Below are 17,499 nucleotides of genomic sequence, written 5' to 3'. Positions count from 1 at the left end.
GTTTTAAACAGTGTACATTATATCAAAAATTCAACAAATAAAAATGTAAAATAGGGTAATTCGTCAGTAACTAGCCATCGGCCACTAACTGGCCACCCTAAACTAAAAATGAATTATAATATTCACGTATAAAAAGAATTAATTTTTGTATAAGGTTTCAATAACTGGTCAGCCTTTAATAACTAGCCTCTCTCTTAAGGGGCCCACTTATTAACAGTCCGCCGGACGGTATGTTAGTTGTTCGGAACTGTTAAAATTTTGTTCTAACTGACAGGCCGATACCGTCCGGCGGACTGTTAATCAGTGGCCCCTTTATAGTAAACTGAATTCTGTTTATAGGTGAACAGAAATCATTTGTAGTTTAGCGTGGCCAGTTACTGGCGAATTACCCTATCACACGATTTACTGTAGTTCTCGATTTAGTTAGTGTATTATTTTGTTAGTGTGTATTATTTTGTGTGTTAGAATAAGAATTGTTAACATAATCCTAAGCATATTATTCTGCAATATGCCTACTTGAATAAACTATTTTTTTATCTTTATCTTATCTTTATTGTATCTGCTGACTGTATGATGAGAAAAAGTTGCGTCGCGAGCCAGCACCTTTCTAATAAGTACTTCTATTAACGGACAATACAAAATGTTGATGATTATACAAAGGAAAACTTTTATGTTTGATCATTTAGGAGGGTACTTTAGGACTTCTTGTTTCCGGCGATAATTATTGTTTTTCGGCTACGCAGACACTTACCCCCTTATTCATAAAACTTTACGGGCCTGATTTAGTTAAATTATATCTTATCCCTTTCTTACAAATTCATAAGTTAAAATGACAGATAAGGACACGATTATTAGCTAATTGAGGTTTGTAGTGCGTTTGTGAATAAGGCCCACTTGCACCAAATCGTTTATTGACCAAATATTTTTACAATTGACATCACAGATTGAACTTAGCCGAAAATTTGATTTTACAATTAAACTAATATCCATCGGCCCCAAACTAGGCGCAGCCTGTATCTCGGGAACCGGAAAAATAGAATTTACTGAGAGACTTTAACAAAACTGAATATGATGGCCGTTTTTTTTTTGGAAAAGAAATATCTATCTAACCATTCTACTAACCCGAGGTTAACGGGTTACGCCTGGAGTTACCATGGTTACCAGTACAATTTGACACTAAATTAACGGATTAACCGCTTAACCCCGGGTTATTGGGATGGTCCAAGTGGGCCTATAAGCGGGTTAAACTTTTGTATTCGTAAAAAGTGTTTACTTCAAAATGTATACGTCTCATTTCCTTACTTTTTTAGGATCACTTTCTTGTCCCTGGAACCCTAATAGGATCACTTAGTTTGTCACTCGCCATCCGTCCGTCTGTCTATCAAGACCCCTTATCTCGGGAACGCGTGGAGATATCAAGTTGAAATGAAAACCATATATACTCAGCCTCCTGCAGTAAATAATCAAACTTCTAAATGAAGGTAAAAAAAGTTACGGCCGATTATGCCGCAAAAAAACGTATCCTTATATTTCGACTTTCTCATGGGAATCAAGATTTATAGGATACGGCGACAGCCACGCATCCGCCATGGATGTAGGCTGGTAGGCTGTGGCTAAATAAGAAAAATAATAAAGTATAAATATTTTTTGTATATTTTTTCTTCGTTTTGTGTCATCGTGACCGAGTTATGAAGCTGTTTTTGTTCCATCAAGGTACATTTTATTAGATAGGTACATAAATATTATTTTTATTTCTAGAATTATTTTTTAAAACACTCTGAAACCATTTAAGGGTTCATTCAGAATTCGATTTGAGTAAACTGACGTTTTCATCTCTATCACCAGTGGCACAGAATAAAATGTAATAGTACCTAGCTAGTTTTCAATATCTGATTTACAGGCAAACACGTACTGCTGGCTCTTAGATTTGGTCGAAGTCAACTAGTCTTTCCATGATGAGATATACTCGATAAATTGAGGCGGGTGCCGTCGTGACGGAGTCGCCTATAGTTTAGGCCTCTAGGGCATTAGCCGCGTTATTTGAAAACGCCAGTTCGAATCTGGCCTCCGCCACTGGAGGATTTGGTTATTTTGCTTTAGTAAATGACATCTTTTTCACTCATTTTATAACTGATTTACAAGTTTAGTTAGCAAAGTAATGTAAAAGATTTTCCTTCCTTCCACCTGCTTTCTACTCAGTATTCTGTGTGAAGCTTCGTCGCCTTCGAAGTAATGGAAAACTGACTGTGACCTACAAAGGCATAAACTTTCAATTTCAGTTACGTAAATGTGAACACTGAACGCAGGGTACCTACATCAACTAATTTGTAGATTGCATGAGGATGGATTAAAGGCAGACTCAAAGAAACAAATTGATCGGAACACGAACATGTCTGGTTTTTATTGTTTTGCTCGACGAGGACCTATATACCTGTACCTATATAAATAAAAGTCTAAGGAAGAAGCTAAAGAAATGTATCACAATGTTAGAAAGAGTAAGTTTATGAGAAAATAAACATCACTTGGCAAATAAACTTTTAGGTACAAAACAATCCAACATTATTTAATGGCACTTTTCTAGTTCTCGATAACATTTACTTGACCTTTGAAATTATCTATACCTTTAGTTATTATCAATAAAAGTAGTAGGGAGAAGAATTGGTAAAGTTTGCTGAATATTTTATGTCCTACTTTTTGGAGGATGATTTTGCCCAAAAACTGTTGTCAGGCTTTAATATACCAAATATGCCAAATGTACATAAATGTTGTAAGTAGCACTATTATCTACCCGAATAACGTTTAGTAATATTGTTCTCGTCCATGTGCCCATTTCCAGAAATTTCATTATGTTTCGGCGTAATATTGCATTCTTAGCAATTTGTTCTATTTTTGTCCTGTGTATATTTTTGTTCTAATCTACAACATGTATTTTTAGGTCGCCTCGAGAATCTCGCTAACTAAATTGGCATTAGATTGACAGCTAAAAAGATACCAGGAATAGCAAAGAAAAAATCAAGGGCCCAACGTTTTCTGTTCTCTTTCACGACGCAGCAACTAGTATCATTTCTCTCACCTCGCTCTTTTAAAATGCCGTTTGTCAAAAAAGGACAACCATACTGTTGACAAGGTGGACTTCAAATCAAGTGTTGCCTTTCTTGATGCGCCCAGGCTGTGTATGTGTGCGTAAAAGCGTATATGTGTGCTCTTTTAGGGATGTCAAAAGTCGATTTTAATCATGTTATATATCGATAAACGCTACACAGCGGAACTAAATAGCGATTAATTGAAGCTTCAATATCTTCGTTAAACATAAACATAATTGAAATGCTAATGGATAATGAATATATTATAATATAATAATATAATTCAATTATTGCGGAACACCTATTTTAGGAGGTATTTATGTATTTTAATTAAATATCTGAACTTTCCCTTGGTTCCCTGCTGGGGCGTGACTATAAAATTGTGATCCCACAACCACAACAAAGAATAAAAGCGTTTTTGGTCATTTTAAGTATCGTTAAGCCTTTGAAGTAAAATTAAAATTGCAAGAAATGTCGATAGTTTATCGATATGACTTTATCGACATGGCTACAGCAACGTGGGCCTCATTGTTAATCGTACACTAAACAAAAGTGGCAACAGTGACAGCTCGCTGAGACACCGTCTTTATATATTATAAGTCTATGGAAAAAATAGTCACGAGTATGTGTCGATAAAATGATGTCGATAAGTAAGATATTATTGCACTTACTGCCCATGTGATAATTATAAATGGGTCACAAACGATTTTGATTTATGTAAATAAATGACGAGAAAAGTGGTTAATTCGATTGTAAGATTGTGACGTTACCACTCAAATCAGGAGGTGCGGATGCGAAATTAATTTCAATGTTAGTAGGTATGCAGGCGTGTTTATTTTAAGATCTCGATTGTCACCATAAATATTGTGTACATGTGGCCGGTAGATGAGACTGATCCAGAATTATTGAAATTCTGACCTAATTGTTAACTAGAATGTCCAGTTAAAGCCTGACAACAGTTTATTTAACCCTGAGATAGTGTCGCTGCAAATTAGCTTACGTATGGCAATAATGTGCGTACGTCATGTATAGTCGGGGTAGTGGGCATTGGCTTCATGTTGATACTCGTATAATGTCAAAACATTGCTTACAGAGAATTCGGTCCTTTCAATTTACATATTCGTCAAAATCTGATACTAAATATTCAATATTTATATATTCCTCGTTTTCTGACTCTAACGAAGTCTGATTTTCATTAGATGTTGTGCCGCTTTCAGGACCACCAACCTCGATTATAAAACGTTCAGTCTCCAATTCGATTATAGGATTTTTATCGTCGATCTAAATAAACCTTAAATGAAATATTAAAGTTTAAACCAAACAACTAACGAGTTCAATAAAACCGCACTATAAAATGTCAATACCGATCATGTCAACAACCAACTTTAAAACATTGTTTGTTAGAATGCTATGAAATCCTTCGTCTTTTTTAAGCTGTAAGTATTTGATTGCATGCACTACAATTTTTTCGCATCTTTGGTAATTTTTTTTGGCTTTTTTGTAATAAAACCGTTTATATTTGAATATATTCGTAGATATTTTCCGTTTGTTTACAACGGTGACATTCGATGACATCCAACGTTCGTTGTCAAAGAGTACTTGTTGCCAGTAAAAGAAATTAGTACCATTGAAAATCCGCACAATGGCGAGGGTCAAATAAACTGTTGTCAGGCTTTACAATCGAAGCAATAGGGATCACCGAGACGATTTTATTTTTGCGTCCACACCACACAATAATAAATGAGAAATTAATCAGATTGTACGAAATATTTCCCAGTCTGGACTGGCCTTATTTGTATTTTGAGCCAAACTCACAGTTTCTATAATTATCACCTAACTTGTTACTCTAGCTGTACCTAAGTTTTCCTAACCAATAAAACCAAATAAATAAAATAATTTATTTAATTACAATACGTTTCTCCGATGTCCTTGTCTCTATGGCACAATTTTCAAAATATCAAGTGATATTTGTAAAATTACTTAAAGTTATATTTGACCGCGCAATAGTAGCGCCCCTATCGGTGAATTCTCACGATATTTTCTAATTCAAACTTTTTTGATAATATCGATATGAACAGCACTGGTATCATTTATGGACATTGACTTGTCAATTTAGTTCGCGAGATTCTGGAAGCAATTTAGGGGCTAGGTCGATCTGTGCTAAAGGTTGTCTCAAAACATCTTTATTTGACAAACTTATTGCAAGCAACCTAATTGAACCTAAGCGCATAATCAAATGAATGGTAGTTACTGGTAGATAATAAAAGTCTAATTTATGATTAATAGAATAAAAGAATAAGTGTCAAAATTTGGTACTTAATCAATAAAACATGTCCGTCAAACAATTTTTATAATTTTCTTTAAATAACCAAAAAAAAATTTTGTAAAATGCCAAACTCAAGACGAAGAAAATTTTCAGTTCAGAATGAAGTGGCACGAAAAAACCTGTCCAAGGGAGGTACAAACACAAATAAGTACGCTGCAGAGATTGGTCCGGGGTACGATAGTTTTAATAGTACCTACGGCTTTGCTACTGTCAATAAAATTAGGATCTTAAAGCTGTTTTATTAAGGGTAATTGGTTGGCTCAGTGGTTCACATACCTGTTTGTAAAAGTATAAAGGGAACTACTTCATACAGCTTATTAAGGAAGTTATTTCGGCTGTTCAATGAACGAATGTTTCTGCTTTTTATTTGTCGGGGGGGTCGATGGCACCATGCCATCTGTGACCGTTAAAGCATCTGCGACGTTGGCCAAACCATCAACTGTATTTGTTATTCTCCTCCCTCCCTTCTGCCCTTAATCTAATTCGAATAGGTACCAATTTTAACTGATTGTCAATGAACAACGCTCACGATCCTAGTTTCAAATCAAGAGCTTAGATTGCATGCGTAATAGCTTCATGCTAAGCTTGGAAAAGGGTTAACAGCAAAATTTTGATTACCTTAATTTACTGGGGAACAAATTGGAAACATGAGAATATTCCAATAATTGCGATGTTTGATACTGTCTGACTTGTTCATTCTCGGCAAAATTATTTCGATCATGTTAGGAAAGCCATATGAGCTTCCGCTAGAATAGTTACTCGTATTTATTTATCAAGGGGGCAACCTTGTTGTTTAACTTCTCGTGCTAATATTAATCACCGAGCAAGCGAAGTTTTAACTAGTGAAATGTCGCCGCATTTTCGCTGAGGCGACAAGTAAAACGTTTTATCGTATCAATGACTGCCTACCTCCAGAGACGTCGGAATAAGTTTAAGAAAATCATTTATGTAAATCTTTACAGCATTTGAAGAATATTCAACTTTTCAAATCCTAACATCAATAGACATTTCGTAGTCTAAACCGTTAAAGGATTCCATGATATTGTCTACCGTTGTCCCGTACAAATGCGAATTTTCTGAAGATTTGTAGGTTTAGGAGTTTGTTTTTGTATCAAATGTTCAGAAATATGCACAAATAACCGTCGACTTTAAATGCCGATTAAAAAGTTGTAATACATGAAATAAAATACGTTTGTACGGGACAGCCCGTGGAATTCTCCTAAAGATATATGTAAGTATTTATTTTGTTTCAGCAATTCATCTTCAATTTCCTCACTGAAAAATAATAAAACAACAAACAAAGGTCTACAAAACCGCTCAGTAGCAATAGAACCCATGACGGTCGTGTTAGAATGTGATAACTGTTCGACCTCTTCAATAGTAAAAAAAGAGAACAATCTTGACCCCGTTGACTCCAGTACAATCAAACTCAATAGCCTAAGCACATCTACACACAACGGATCAGTAGCATCAAAGCAACCTACGCCGCAGTTGACGCCAGCCCCATCTAAACAGGGGACAACAAATAAAAGCCGAAGGGAGCCGACACATCAGCCACGAGCAAGAGTCCGTAGTCCCAAATATAGTTTGGTTGTCTTAGATACACCAAATACAGAAATATATAACTCAGTTGACTTAAGTCCTGCCAAACCCCAGACTGCCACAGACTCTGCGTCCTTAGAATCGTCACAACCTACACCAGAATCGTCTCCACACTCATCTAAACGAGAGACAATGGATAGAGGTCGTCGGGAGCAACGTCATTCACATCGAGCAAAAATTCGCAGTCCAAACCATAGAATATATGTTTTCAACACCCCTAGTACGGAAATTCATAAAATAGTAGATATTGGGACTAGTGCAGACGTTGGTATAGATTCATGTATGGAGACAGTGGGGACAAACGTGATAGACTGGGCGCAAGAAACACGAGATTGGCTCCAAGAAATCCAAGTTTATACTGTGAATACGGCGGAAATAGAGATGTTAGAGTTGGAACAGCAGAGCGATCATTCGTTGGACGATATGTGTAGAATCTGTCACAGTGGGGATTGTTTATCTCCGGAGCTTGGGAGGCTGGTGTCAGCCTGCAATTGCCGGGGCACGGTTAGTACAGATTATCATTTTACATTATAGTATTTTATATTAAATATTACGTATTAACAGGGTTGGATGACAAATCAATATTATAGTATCATCGAACTGTTATGATGATAGAGGAGGTTTTTGCCTACTCGCCATAAATATCTTGTTATTGTAATTCCAACGCCATCTCATTGAAATAGGTTAAGCTAAACCCAAATAATTCAGATGTCGAAAACTGTTTTAGATTTTTCACTTAATAACCAAATGTCCTTACTAGGTGGGACGCGTCCACGTGCGGTGTCTAGAGCGGTGGCTGACTGAGTCCGGCAAGTCGCGCTGCGAGCTCTGTGGGACACGGTACCATACGCGCCGCGTGCACCGCTATGGAGTGCTTAAAGCGCTCGTCATGTGGTTCTTGAGCCAGAACGCTAAACAGGTAAAAACTGGAGACTTATTATTAACGGAAATAGACGTTATATTAAGGAAAAAGTGACCAAGCCCTCCGGTGGCCAAGACCGAAATCGGATCACCCGACCACGACGGTACCCGTACCGAATTCTCTAGTAATTGCAATTAAAAGGCTAGGGCATTTGACTAACTAAGCTTGCACCTCCAACACCTTATGCTTGTGCTGTCTGTTCGATCAACTTTTTATTTTTTTACGAAGTACCACACCCGCGTGCACCGTTACCGTGAGTTAAGGGTTGAATCAGCATCGAGCCGCATTTTATGTATGAAAAATCGCTCGTTAGTATGAAGATGCGTACGCATCGAAAAGCTGAAAGGCTTTCAGTGAAAGCACTCTTAACCCATATATTGGCATTGTAACACCCGTGACACACGGAACATTAAAAAATCTAGCAGGTTCACTTTATACCTAATAACATAATTATGCTATAATATATCGAGTCTCCTTTACAATAGCAAAACAGAATTCACACAAGTGTAATTATAAATTATAAATTACTTACAAGGAAAGGTATCCGACTAACAGTTGAGTTGGTTACACTAACAACATTGCGCCGCGGAATCAACGGGTGTCGTTTCGTACTGTAAATATTTTTGCGTAATCCGCATTGTCCATAATTTCAATGCATTGTCTATCTGTTATTATATTAAGAGTTGCATAGTGGTCGTATTTATAAACAAGTAATACACAGAATCTTTACATAATACTGTTATGTATCATATTAGATACATTGCCAAGAACTCATGTGAAATGGATTATTTTACATTTAATACATTGACAAGTTGTCGCCAAAATAGGTTTAAGTAAGTACATGATTTATTTTAATTGTTTATACTTGGACGTAGTTTAGCGTAAAAGATCCATCCTCTAAAATTTTTCATTTAAATGAATGACTTTTCCCTTTGACAGAAAGTTCAAATTTTACTAACAGATTTTTGTGGATTGGATCTTTTACCCTAAACTACGCCCACTTGTGGTTGCAAAACATATCTGAAATATGTCAAATAAACTATCATATTATTTAGTTGTTGATCTTAGATTTTTTTTTAGGTAATAGATATTGCGTTTTACTAACAATAAAAATGATTTCTGTTGCTTTACAAGTTTTATTTTTTATTAAAATCCACATTTTTCTTGTGATAAGAAGGCAACTAGTTTGTCGAGGGATTAGCATTGTATCAAATATGATACAGTTGATTTTCCAAAACTGGAAAATCCTAGATTATTTCTTAATTTTTATGCTTACCAAAAACAAAAATGTTGTGTGTGTCATATTTAAAATATATTGAGCCTTGCCAAGATAAGGGTTTAAAACACCTGCGGTTCTTGAGCCAGAACGCTAAACAGTAACAACTGTTCCGCTAGGTAACATGTCAAAGAGTCTCGTTATTATTTAATGCGGGGCTTAATATTATGAATTTTAATTTCAAATTCAGTTAAGCGCCTAACGAAGTAAATCAATGACAGCCAAGTACCAATAAGTCCCTTTTACTTGTGCTTATGTATTACAACATCACAGTTGTGAAGATGAGAGACATTTCCGTTAAGTACAAACAGCAACCACTCCTAACTGGACCTTATTACAAAAGGCAGAAGGTCCACCGATGTACAGTTAACTGCGTGGGCGATGGAACCTGCAAAATTATTCTACAGGCTGTTACTGACCATGGGGCTTTAAATCCAGGGCTCGATTCTACGCGCTAAACTGAGCTACTTTTATTATGGCACCAACCCCGAAAACCCGATTTTTTTTTTACTTTTTCATACATTTTGGCTGATCAGATGTCAACGTTTTCTATGGAAAAGCCAAAAAAATTTCCCCGATTTTAGGGTTGGTCCCATAGTAAAAGTAGCTCAGTTTAGCGAGTAAAATCAAGCCCTGGAATTAAAGCCCCATGGTCAGACACATACTGTATAAATGAAGATGGCTGTAAAATAACATTTCTCGTGCAAATATTAGGTTATTGACCTCAAACGTCTCAAAATAATGAGAGGTGGTTAGTCGAAGTGACAGGTTGACGGATTCTACTCATTAGTAAGAAGCCCGATATTGCTATTAGGAACGTTCAAGTCACGTAATTAAGAGTTTAGTATGAAATTATTTCGTATTTTATTTTGTGCAAGGCTTCGTCCTTGAGGTCAGCATACATATTTATTCTATTCGCTATGTGTAAAAAATATTTGTTGTTTCAAAAAAAAATCAGTTTCCCCTATCGCACAAGTATATTTTAATTAATCTTAGATACAGCTTTATATGTTTCCATGATAATTTGTTGTTTGACTAGTGAGAAAAGCATTTTTATTAGTATGTAACCCTACTCTTTTATAATCTACTTTGTACGAATACAGCAATAATTGAAAACGAATTAACACCTGCGCCTTATTGCGTATAATAAACGCTTTACTCACATCTAGATCAAGATTAGGAACATTGTGATATAATAACGCCTACCGGCGAGTATCGGCCCGTTTGTATGACGAATTAACGAGGGACCTTTATATTCAATAAAACCTTTTTTCGTAATTTCGTGCGTAGCTAGAAAAACATATTGTGACGTCTTCGTGATTTTGTACAGTCAACGGTAAAAATATGGGTGTAGACAACTTACTCAAAAATATGTCCCATAGTTCTTAATTCACTGACATAAGAGTTATGGGACATATTTTTGAAATGATTTCTACACCCATATTTTTACCGTTGACCAGCAAAATTTGTAGATGCACTTCCACTTTTGTTTCTAAAAAAATAATCAATAATCAAACAACTAATTTTCAGCTCTTTAATTTCAATAATCGTGTAGCTCACACACGACAAACCTTAAAAAATGTCACAAATAATATTAGAGACTAACGGCGTGATTCGGGAAATGAATTAGAGATTCACTAGATATGAAATAGTAAAGACATGTGACGTTCCACGGTAAAAGGCACCATTGCTCCGGATGAATATCGGAGCGACGTTAATAATAGCGTAAGCGCCAGCCGCCATTATTGTTTGTTCAGCTACATACTTTTCAAACGTAAACAACGACGTTGTCGATTGAAATGACGCGTGGCCTAGGTGACAGAATTAAAGCTTACCCTTATCGATGACCATTGACCGGACGTATGGCACTTTGCCAAGTCCCAGCTATTGCCAGTCGGGTTAATTTAGGGAATGAACCGATCCAAATTGTGTTTGTGATCTATTCGACGAGTAACTTCTTTATTTAGGTGGAGTTTTCGAACTGAAAGAGTCCAATTTGGCAGCAAGAGTAAACAACACAATGTTACACATAGTAGCTAGGTAGTTTACATTCAAAATACAGTCTAGGAAACATCAAAACATCAACACGACTGTTGGAAATGTTTGCGTCTTTCTTTTCAGTGTATATACATGTATACGAACGTACCTACATTATCATCTTTAAGTATTCATATGTAATCTTATTATATACGGGCGGTATATTCAAAGCCTACACTACACTAGCCTGACAAGCCGGCCTAGCCAAGGTTACAATCGCTATCGCTTCTACAACGAAACGCTTCGTGTCTCTCTATCACTCTTCCATATTAGTGCGACAATGATAGTTGCGTTTCGATCGCTACGGAGCGTAAGCGATTGGCATTTTGGCTACGCGGCAAGGTCTCTTGTCTTTTAGAATAACAGGCAGTTCTTTCAAACTTGTAGGTCTTCTTGTAGATTGGAGAAAAAGCGCTGGTGGCATAGCGGTAAGAACGTGCGACTTTCAATCCGGAGGTCGCGGGTTCGAACCCCGGCTCGTACCAATGAGTTTTTCGTAACTTATGTACGAAATATCATTTGGTATTTGCCAGTCGCTTTTCGGTGAAGGAAAACATTGTGAGGAAACCGGACTAATCCCAATAAGGCCTAGTTTTCCCTCTGGGTTGGAAGGTCAGATGGCAGTCGCTTTCGTAAAAACTAGTGCCTACGTCAAATCATGGGATTAGTTGTCAAGCGGACCCCAGGCTCTCATGAGCCGTGGCGAAATGCCGGGATAACGCGAGGAAAAAGAAGAAGAAGAAGGTCTTCTTGTAGATTAAAACTTGTAGATTATCTTATGACTATTTGTTCCAGCTCATGGTGGACAGTCTCGGCATAATGCTGATGTCCCCGCTCGCGGTGCTGGCCGCGTGGCTGTCCGGCCGCACGCTGGCTGGGCTGATGACGCAGGAGAGCCAAGTCACCCCCTGGCCGCTGGCGTCCACGTTCGTGCTCGCCTGCATGACTTTGGTGAGTAATCAACTCATGTAAAGTATGGACACGAAAAAATCTGGTCATATTATGACTATAATTTCGTCGGGTGACAAGCAAAAGTCACAAACTAACACCATTGAAATTATTGGACAATGAACCGTGTTACAAGTGCAATAAAGTGCATTGTTACTTTAATCTTTTGATAGTACTTAGTGACTTTTGCTTGTCACCCGACGATTTAATTGTGTGTGTTGAATGATTTCCGAAAATCATTTTAAAAAGTGCTGCTTGAAAATCCTCATTTATTTAAAAGATTTACAATACTATGCACGATCAGATTTTTTCGTGTCCATACTTTACGGGGCCTAGCCAAGATTTCAGTCTAACAACGAACAACGCCAAACGGAAAGAGAAAATGTATCGGGATGACAGATGTTATTAAAACTCACGTGACTATTTCCATACATAATTTAAAATTCGATTGGCGTTTTCTATCAACGATTGTTACCTTGGCTAGGCCCCCTGACCGGTCTCATGTTGCAAGAGAGCCAAGTCGCGCCCTGGCCACTGGCTTCTATATGATCGTACCTGCATAACGCTGGTAAGAAGTTAGCAGCATGTAATAAAATTACCTAGCAAATAGTTATTGATTGTAGGTAAAAGAAAAGAGGCATCATAAAATCACAGATAAAATCGTGCTCCATAAAATTATGAAGCACGATTTTATCTGTGATTTTATGATGTTAAATAACAACCGAACTTGATGGATGGCGCTATACGATGCCTTACGGCTCGATTCGGAAAAGATATGAAATAGTAAAGATATGTGACGTTCCACGGCAAAAGGTACCTTATGGCGGCTGGCGCCGCGATTCGGGAAATTAATTAGAGATTCACTAGATATGAAATAGTAAAGTTATGTGACATTCCACGACAAAAGGTACCTTATGGCGGCTGGCGCTTACGTCGCATAGCGCCGCAATAGTATTGGAGCGACGTTAATAATCGTAAGCGCCAACCGCCATAAAGTACCTTTATTCGTGGGACGTCACATATATTTACTATATCGTATCTAGTTAATCTCTAATTCACTTTTCGAATCGCACCGTTTTTTTTTGTTGTTGCTGAATTCTGAGGGTGAGGGGGAAACTATTGAAACCAATTTTTACTTATTTTCTATTATAATAAATATTTTTAATTAGTGAAAGAGGATTAGATGAGGGATCTCCCGACAGGCGAAGTTGGTTGAAAGTTGTTTTTAACAGTAGTAAGTAGTAACTCATGAAACTTCTATAGCGACCTGTAAAACTACAAACACTACATAGCGCAATCTATTGTGTAAGTACTACAGATAAATTCAAAATAAACAACCAAAGTGACGCCTCAAGTCACGGTGAAGTGTCGGAATATTGATGGAGCATTCCACGGGTTGTCCCGTACAAACGCATTTTATTTCCTGTGATGCGACTTTTTTCTTGGTATTTAAAGCAAGTGAATATTTTTCTGTGCATATTTTTGACCATTTATCATAGAAAAGGAAACTCTTATACCTTTAAATCTTCAGAAACTTCGCGTTTGTACGGGACAACGGTAGACTATTTCATGGAATGCTTCAATAAGTAGTGTCCAGACGACCTGTTAACCTATTATTACTTACATATATTTAAAACTGATAGAAAGTCAAGATGATCGGGTAGGATATAAGCCAATCAAACTGTCATTTTAGTATCTGCGATATAAAATCAGAGCAAAGAGCATTTGTAATGCCACACAAAGTAAGTGCGTCTGCGTCATCAATGTAGTAATGTATTCAGTGTTCAAGTTTTTATATGACTTAAAAGTATTTAAACTTGTGCATTGTGCATTGTTACTCGTCTTGTGCGTCACCAATCAATACTCGTGCCCTATTTGTCACTTCTACTTAACGATTCAGACGTTTATTTCTCAAAAATTATTTAGACTCGTACATTCACTTACAATGACAAACATCTACACTATGTAACATTAAAAGTAATTGCATGCTAAAGTTACATTAACTTATTAATAACAATGAAGACCGCTATACGAAGCACCGACTTGCAAAAATAAATTTACGTAAAACTTTAATTCATTAACCAAATTAGCCATTAACCAAACTAGACGACCAATCACAAAGCTTTTTGTACCTCATAAAAATACATCAGGTAAAGGTATTATTTGTCTTTATTGCTAAGTTATTACGTAGATGTAATCTTCAATACTTTAACCTTCCAAAATCCTAGCCACCCTTTTGCTGATCTTTTATGCAGCATTTTACCTTAACATATTTGCGTATAAACTAATTTTAGCATGTTTGAGCTTGTATACGTTTATGTATGTGTTGTCACGTGATGTGGGTGCGCAAAACCGGAGAATGCAATTTAAAGATTTATTTATATAGGTATCACGTAAAAAAGCTTTACAAAGCTGGGATTCAATTTGACTTGGGTAAACTATTCAACTTTTTAAAGACGACAATTTGCAAAAAAATATCTCAGTTTAGTCGCCATATTCCCAGTTATCGTACTCATCACAAAAAAGCGCTTATATTACATGGTAAGTAGCTATATTTACAATTAAGTATCTACTCCTTTATACAGGTTGGCCCAAAAACACGTTAACAACGTTTTTTCTAATTATATTATTAAGTACTTACGTAACTAGAAAAATAAAAATTAAAACTACACTCTTTTTTAAGTATGCATCAAAAATTCATTGTCTTCAAAATAACCTCCTTTCGCATTGCTACACAAACGCAAACGTTTGTTGAAATTTTCAACGAAATGCCGCAGCTCCTCCATGCATATTTTATCCCATTCTTTGGAAAGTGCTTTTGTATTTAGTAGTAGCACAGGCCCTTGTGTCTAAGATTGACCGCAAACTATAATCCATTGGATTTAGATCAGGCGAGTAGGGTGGCCACTCTTTTGAACTTATAAATCCGAGAAAATTATCTTTGCACCACTGCTAATTTTCCCGGATTCATAAGTTGCGTATGCTGCAGTAACTGTTGCCCTGGCTTGTTGGCCGGGTTCCACTATAATACCTCTGCGAAACATTTATTGATTTATTTTAACGAATTGCTAATCTAAGCATTAGTCTGTTGTAAGATGGACGTCCGTATACGCGTCACTGTTCCAGTAGGTATAGTCATCATCCTACATGTGATACATGTCATCTTCAGTAATTGATAATAGAGGTGACAGCAGGGTGTCATTTTTCCAGCATTAGCGTGTCGTGCATTAGGGACATTAGGACGTTTACAACTCTTCAATATACGAAGACCCGAATACGCAAAATATATTTTTAGCTTTCGTCGATATAAAATTACACTCGTCAGCATCATTAATATGAATAGGCTCGAGATATTCAATTCCATGTCATGATTCATTGTGTTTTAAGCATCTGTATTGATTACGCCATATTGGGAAGGAGTGACGTCCTGACATACAGGAAATTAGGTTCACTCAAACGAGACTTGATATATTGAGAGACATCTGTTTTATTCAATTTCATAGGTTAATGAAGGTTCCCATTTAATTGAAACTGTAATACTTATCAAATGTCCTCCAATCTCAAACTTCTCTCAAAATGAATAAGTACGAGTACCTAAACTTTTATATTTTTCCGTATAGCTGAAATGTAGGTAAAAAAACAATGATAATAATTGGTCCAATTTTATTGGTTGTTCTGTTTTGTAAGAAAATATTCATTGTAATGAATCTTAACTCCTTTTCGTGTAACTTCCTAAGCATTCCTTCATTTCATTTACTCCCATTAAAAAGAACAAAAGAAGCCCCCGAAATTACAATCAATTTGCATTGCTTTACACAAATTCATATAATGAAATACCTGCTGATATTATCAATATAAATAATAAAATATTACATAATCAAGGACATTATTACACAAATTGACTAAAGCCCCCCATTCGCACTCCTACCTTGTAGTCCGCCTCGCGGGACTATGGCGTAGTATATAGCTCACACACCACCCTACATTGTAGTACACCTTGCAGGACTACGGAGCAAGAAGTAGCTCACACACGGTTTCCTAATTTTCTTTGAAACTATATTTTTTTTGATCCCAGGTATGTTATTACTGCTGGATCGTTTCGGCAGCGACACGGCATGCCCTCGGCTGGTGGATCTGGTATCGTTCGCAGTACGAAGTCCGTCTAGAGTTGCAAGATGAAGAATAATATAGGCGCATCATTGATGTGGCGTATGTATTTATAAAAAAAGTACTTAATTACCGTGAGAGGACTTATTAAGGTATATTGTCAATAAGGTCTCGGCCTAGCCCTAAAACTAAGAATAAGTTCTTGCAACTACAAAAGCTTTACCTTTGCCCTGAAAGGAAATTAAGGCTTAATGTGAGTATCCTTTTGGCCCCCTGTAAATCCATTTCCGTGCTTGTTTTTGTAACTCATTGGAACATTAAAAAGTTTAACGTGATTTGATCAGATATGGCATAACTCACTGTACCTATTGTACCAGTGTGCAAGTACAATATTATAAACATGCTCTGCAGTATCAAAATATCAAATCATGTAAAGAATTTTAATGTTATATGATGTTTTTTAAACAAGCACGAGTCCTGTTTAATAAGTGCGTGCAACCTAAACTAGCAATAAACAGTTTGGCATGAATTCAAGTATTTTATTAAAGTTTATAAGTTTTATTAAAGTTTAGTTTTGACGACCGGTCTGGCCTAGTGGGTAGTGACCCTGCCTATGAAGCCGATGGTCCCGGGTTCGAATCCTGGTAAGGGCATTTATTTGTATTATTATACAGATATTTGTTCCTGAGTCATGGTTGTTTTCTAAGTATTTAAGTATTTATATATTATATATATCGTTGTCTGAGTACCCACAACACAAGCCTTCTTGAGCTTACCGTGGGGCTTAGTCAATTTGTGTAAAATATTTATTTATTTTATATATTTATAATAAACCAGATATTGTGAATGTAACCCATCCCCGGTTGTGTATGGTGACAGTGGCAGCCAAAATGAATATGCCTGATGTAATTTATGGAAATTATACATGAATAAGAGGCTGTCAATATCTAAAACGCGCACACTGTCTATTTGTATCGGATTAAATGAGATAGTACTGTCGCATTACCTATGTAAGAGTCTGTGCGGAAAAAGTAGTCGTGTAATGTATAGGCTCTCTTACATTCTACAATTCTTCCCTTTCCGCGCAGACTCCACCGGGCCTGGGCAAGGAAATAATAAAAATAATATTTTAAATGAAAAAATGTGTGGATTATTTGTGTAACTCGTTAGCGGTTTAGGTATAAATGTTTTGAAATTG

At 36.6% G+C, this 17,499-nt stretch overlaps 1 protein-coding gene across 2 annotated transcripts; it reads left to right on the top strand.

The window, feature by feature from the left end:
* Positions 1 to 5,402: 5,402 nt before the first annotated feature.
* Positions 5,403 to 16,422, top strand: LOC134664549 (uncharacterized). 2 transcript variants are annotated; one of them, XM_063521253.1, is made up of 5 exons: positions 5,403 to 5,557; positions 6,663 to 7,515; positions 7,772 to 7,930; positions 12,042 to 12,197; positions 16,270 to 16,422. In XM_063521253.1, exons 1-5 carry the CDS (start codon positions 5,472 to 5,474, stop codon positions 16,378 to 16,380), a joined length of 1,365 nt encoding a protein of 454 aa, XP_063377323.1. In that variant the 5' UTR covers positions 5,403 to 5,471; the 3' UTR covers positions 16,381 to 16,422. The 2 variants fall into 2 exon arrangements, with proteins under 2 accessions (XP_063377323.1, XP_063377324.1); XM_063521254.1 differs by having other exon boundaries at positions 5,437 to 5,541.
* Positions 16,423 to 17,499: the final 1,077 nt, after the last annotated feature.

Source organism: Cydia fagiglandana, chromosome 5, assembly GCF_963556715.1.
Source record: "Cydia fagiglandana chromosome 5, ilCydFagi1.1, whole genome shotgun sequence".
Classification (NCBI taxonomy): Eukaryota; Metazoa; Arthropoda; class Insecta; order Lepidoptera; family Tortricidae; genus Cydia; species Cydia fagiglandana.
The sequence above is the reverse complement of the archived record's forward strand: the minus strand, read 5'-3'. Positions and strand labels throughout refer to the sequence as shown.

Coding starts and splice junctions, on each gene's coding strand:
- LOC134664549 (XM_063521253.1), top strand. CDS start 5,472: ATGCCAAACTCAAGACGAAGAAAATTTTCAGTTCAGAATGAAGTGGCA. Junction 7,516..7,771: donor CCTGCAATTGCCGGGGCACG/GTTAGTACAGAT, acceptor TGTCCTTACTAG/GTGGGACGCGTCCACGTGCG. Junction 12,198..16,269: donor TGCTCGCCTGCATGACTTTG/GTGAGTAATCAA, acceptor TTTTGATCCCAG/GTATGTTATTACTGCTGGAT.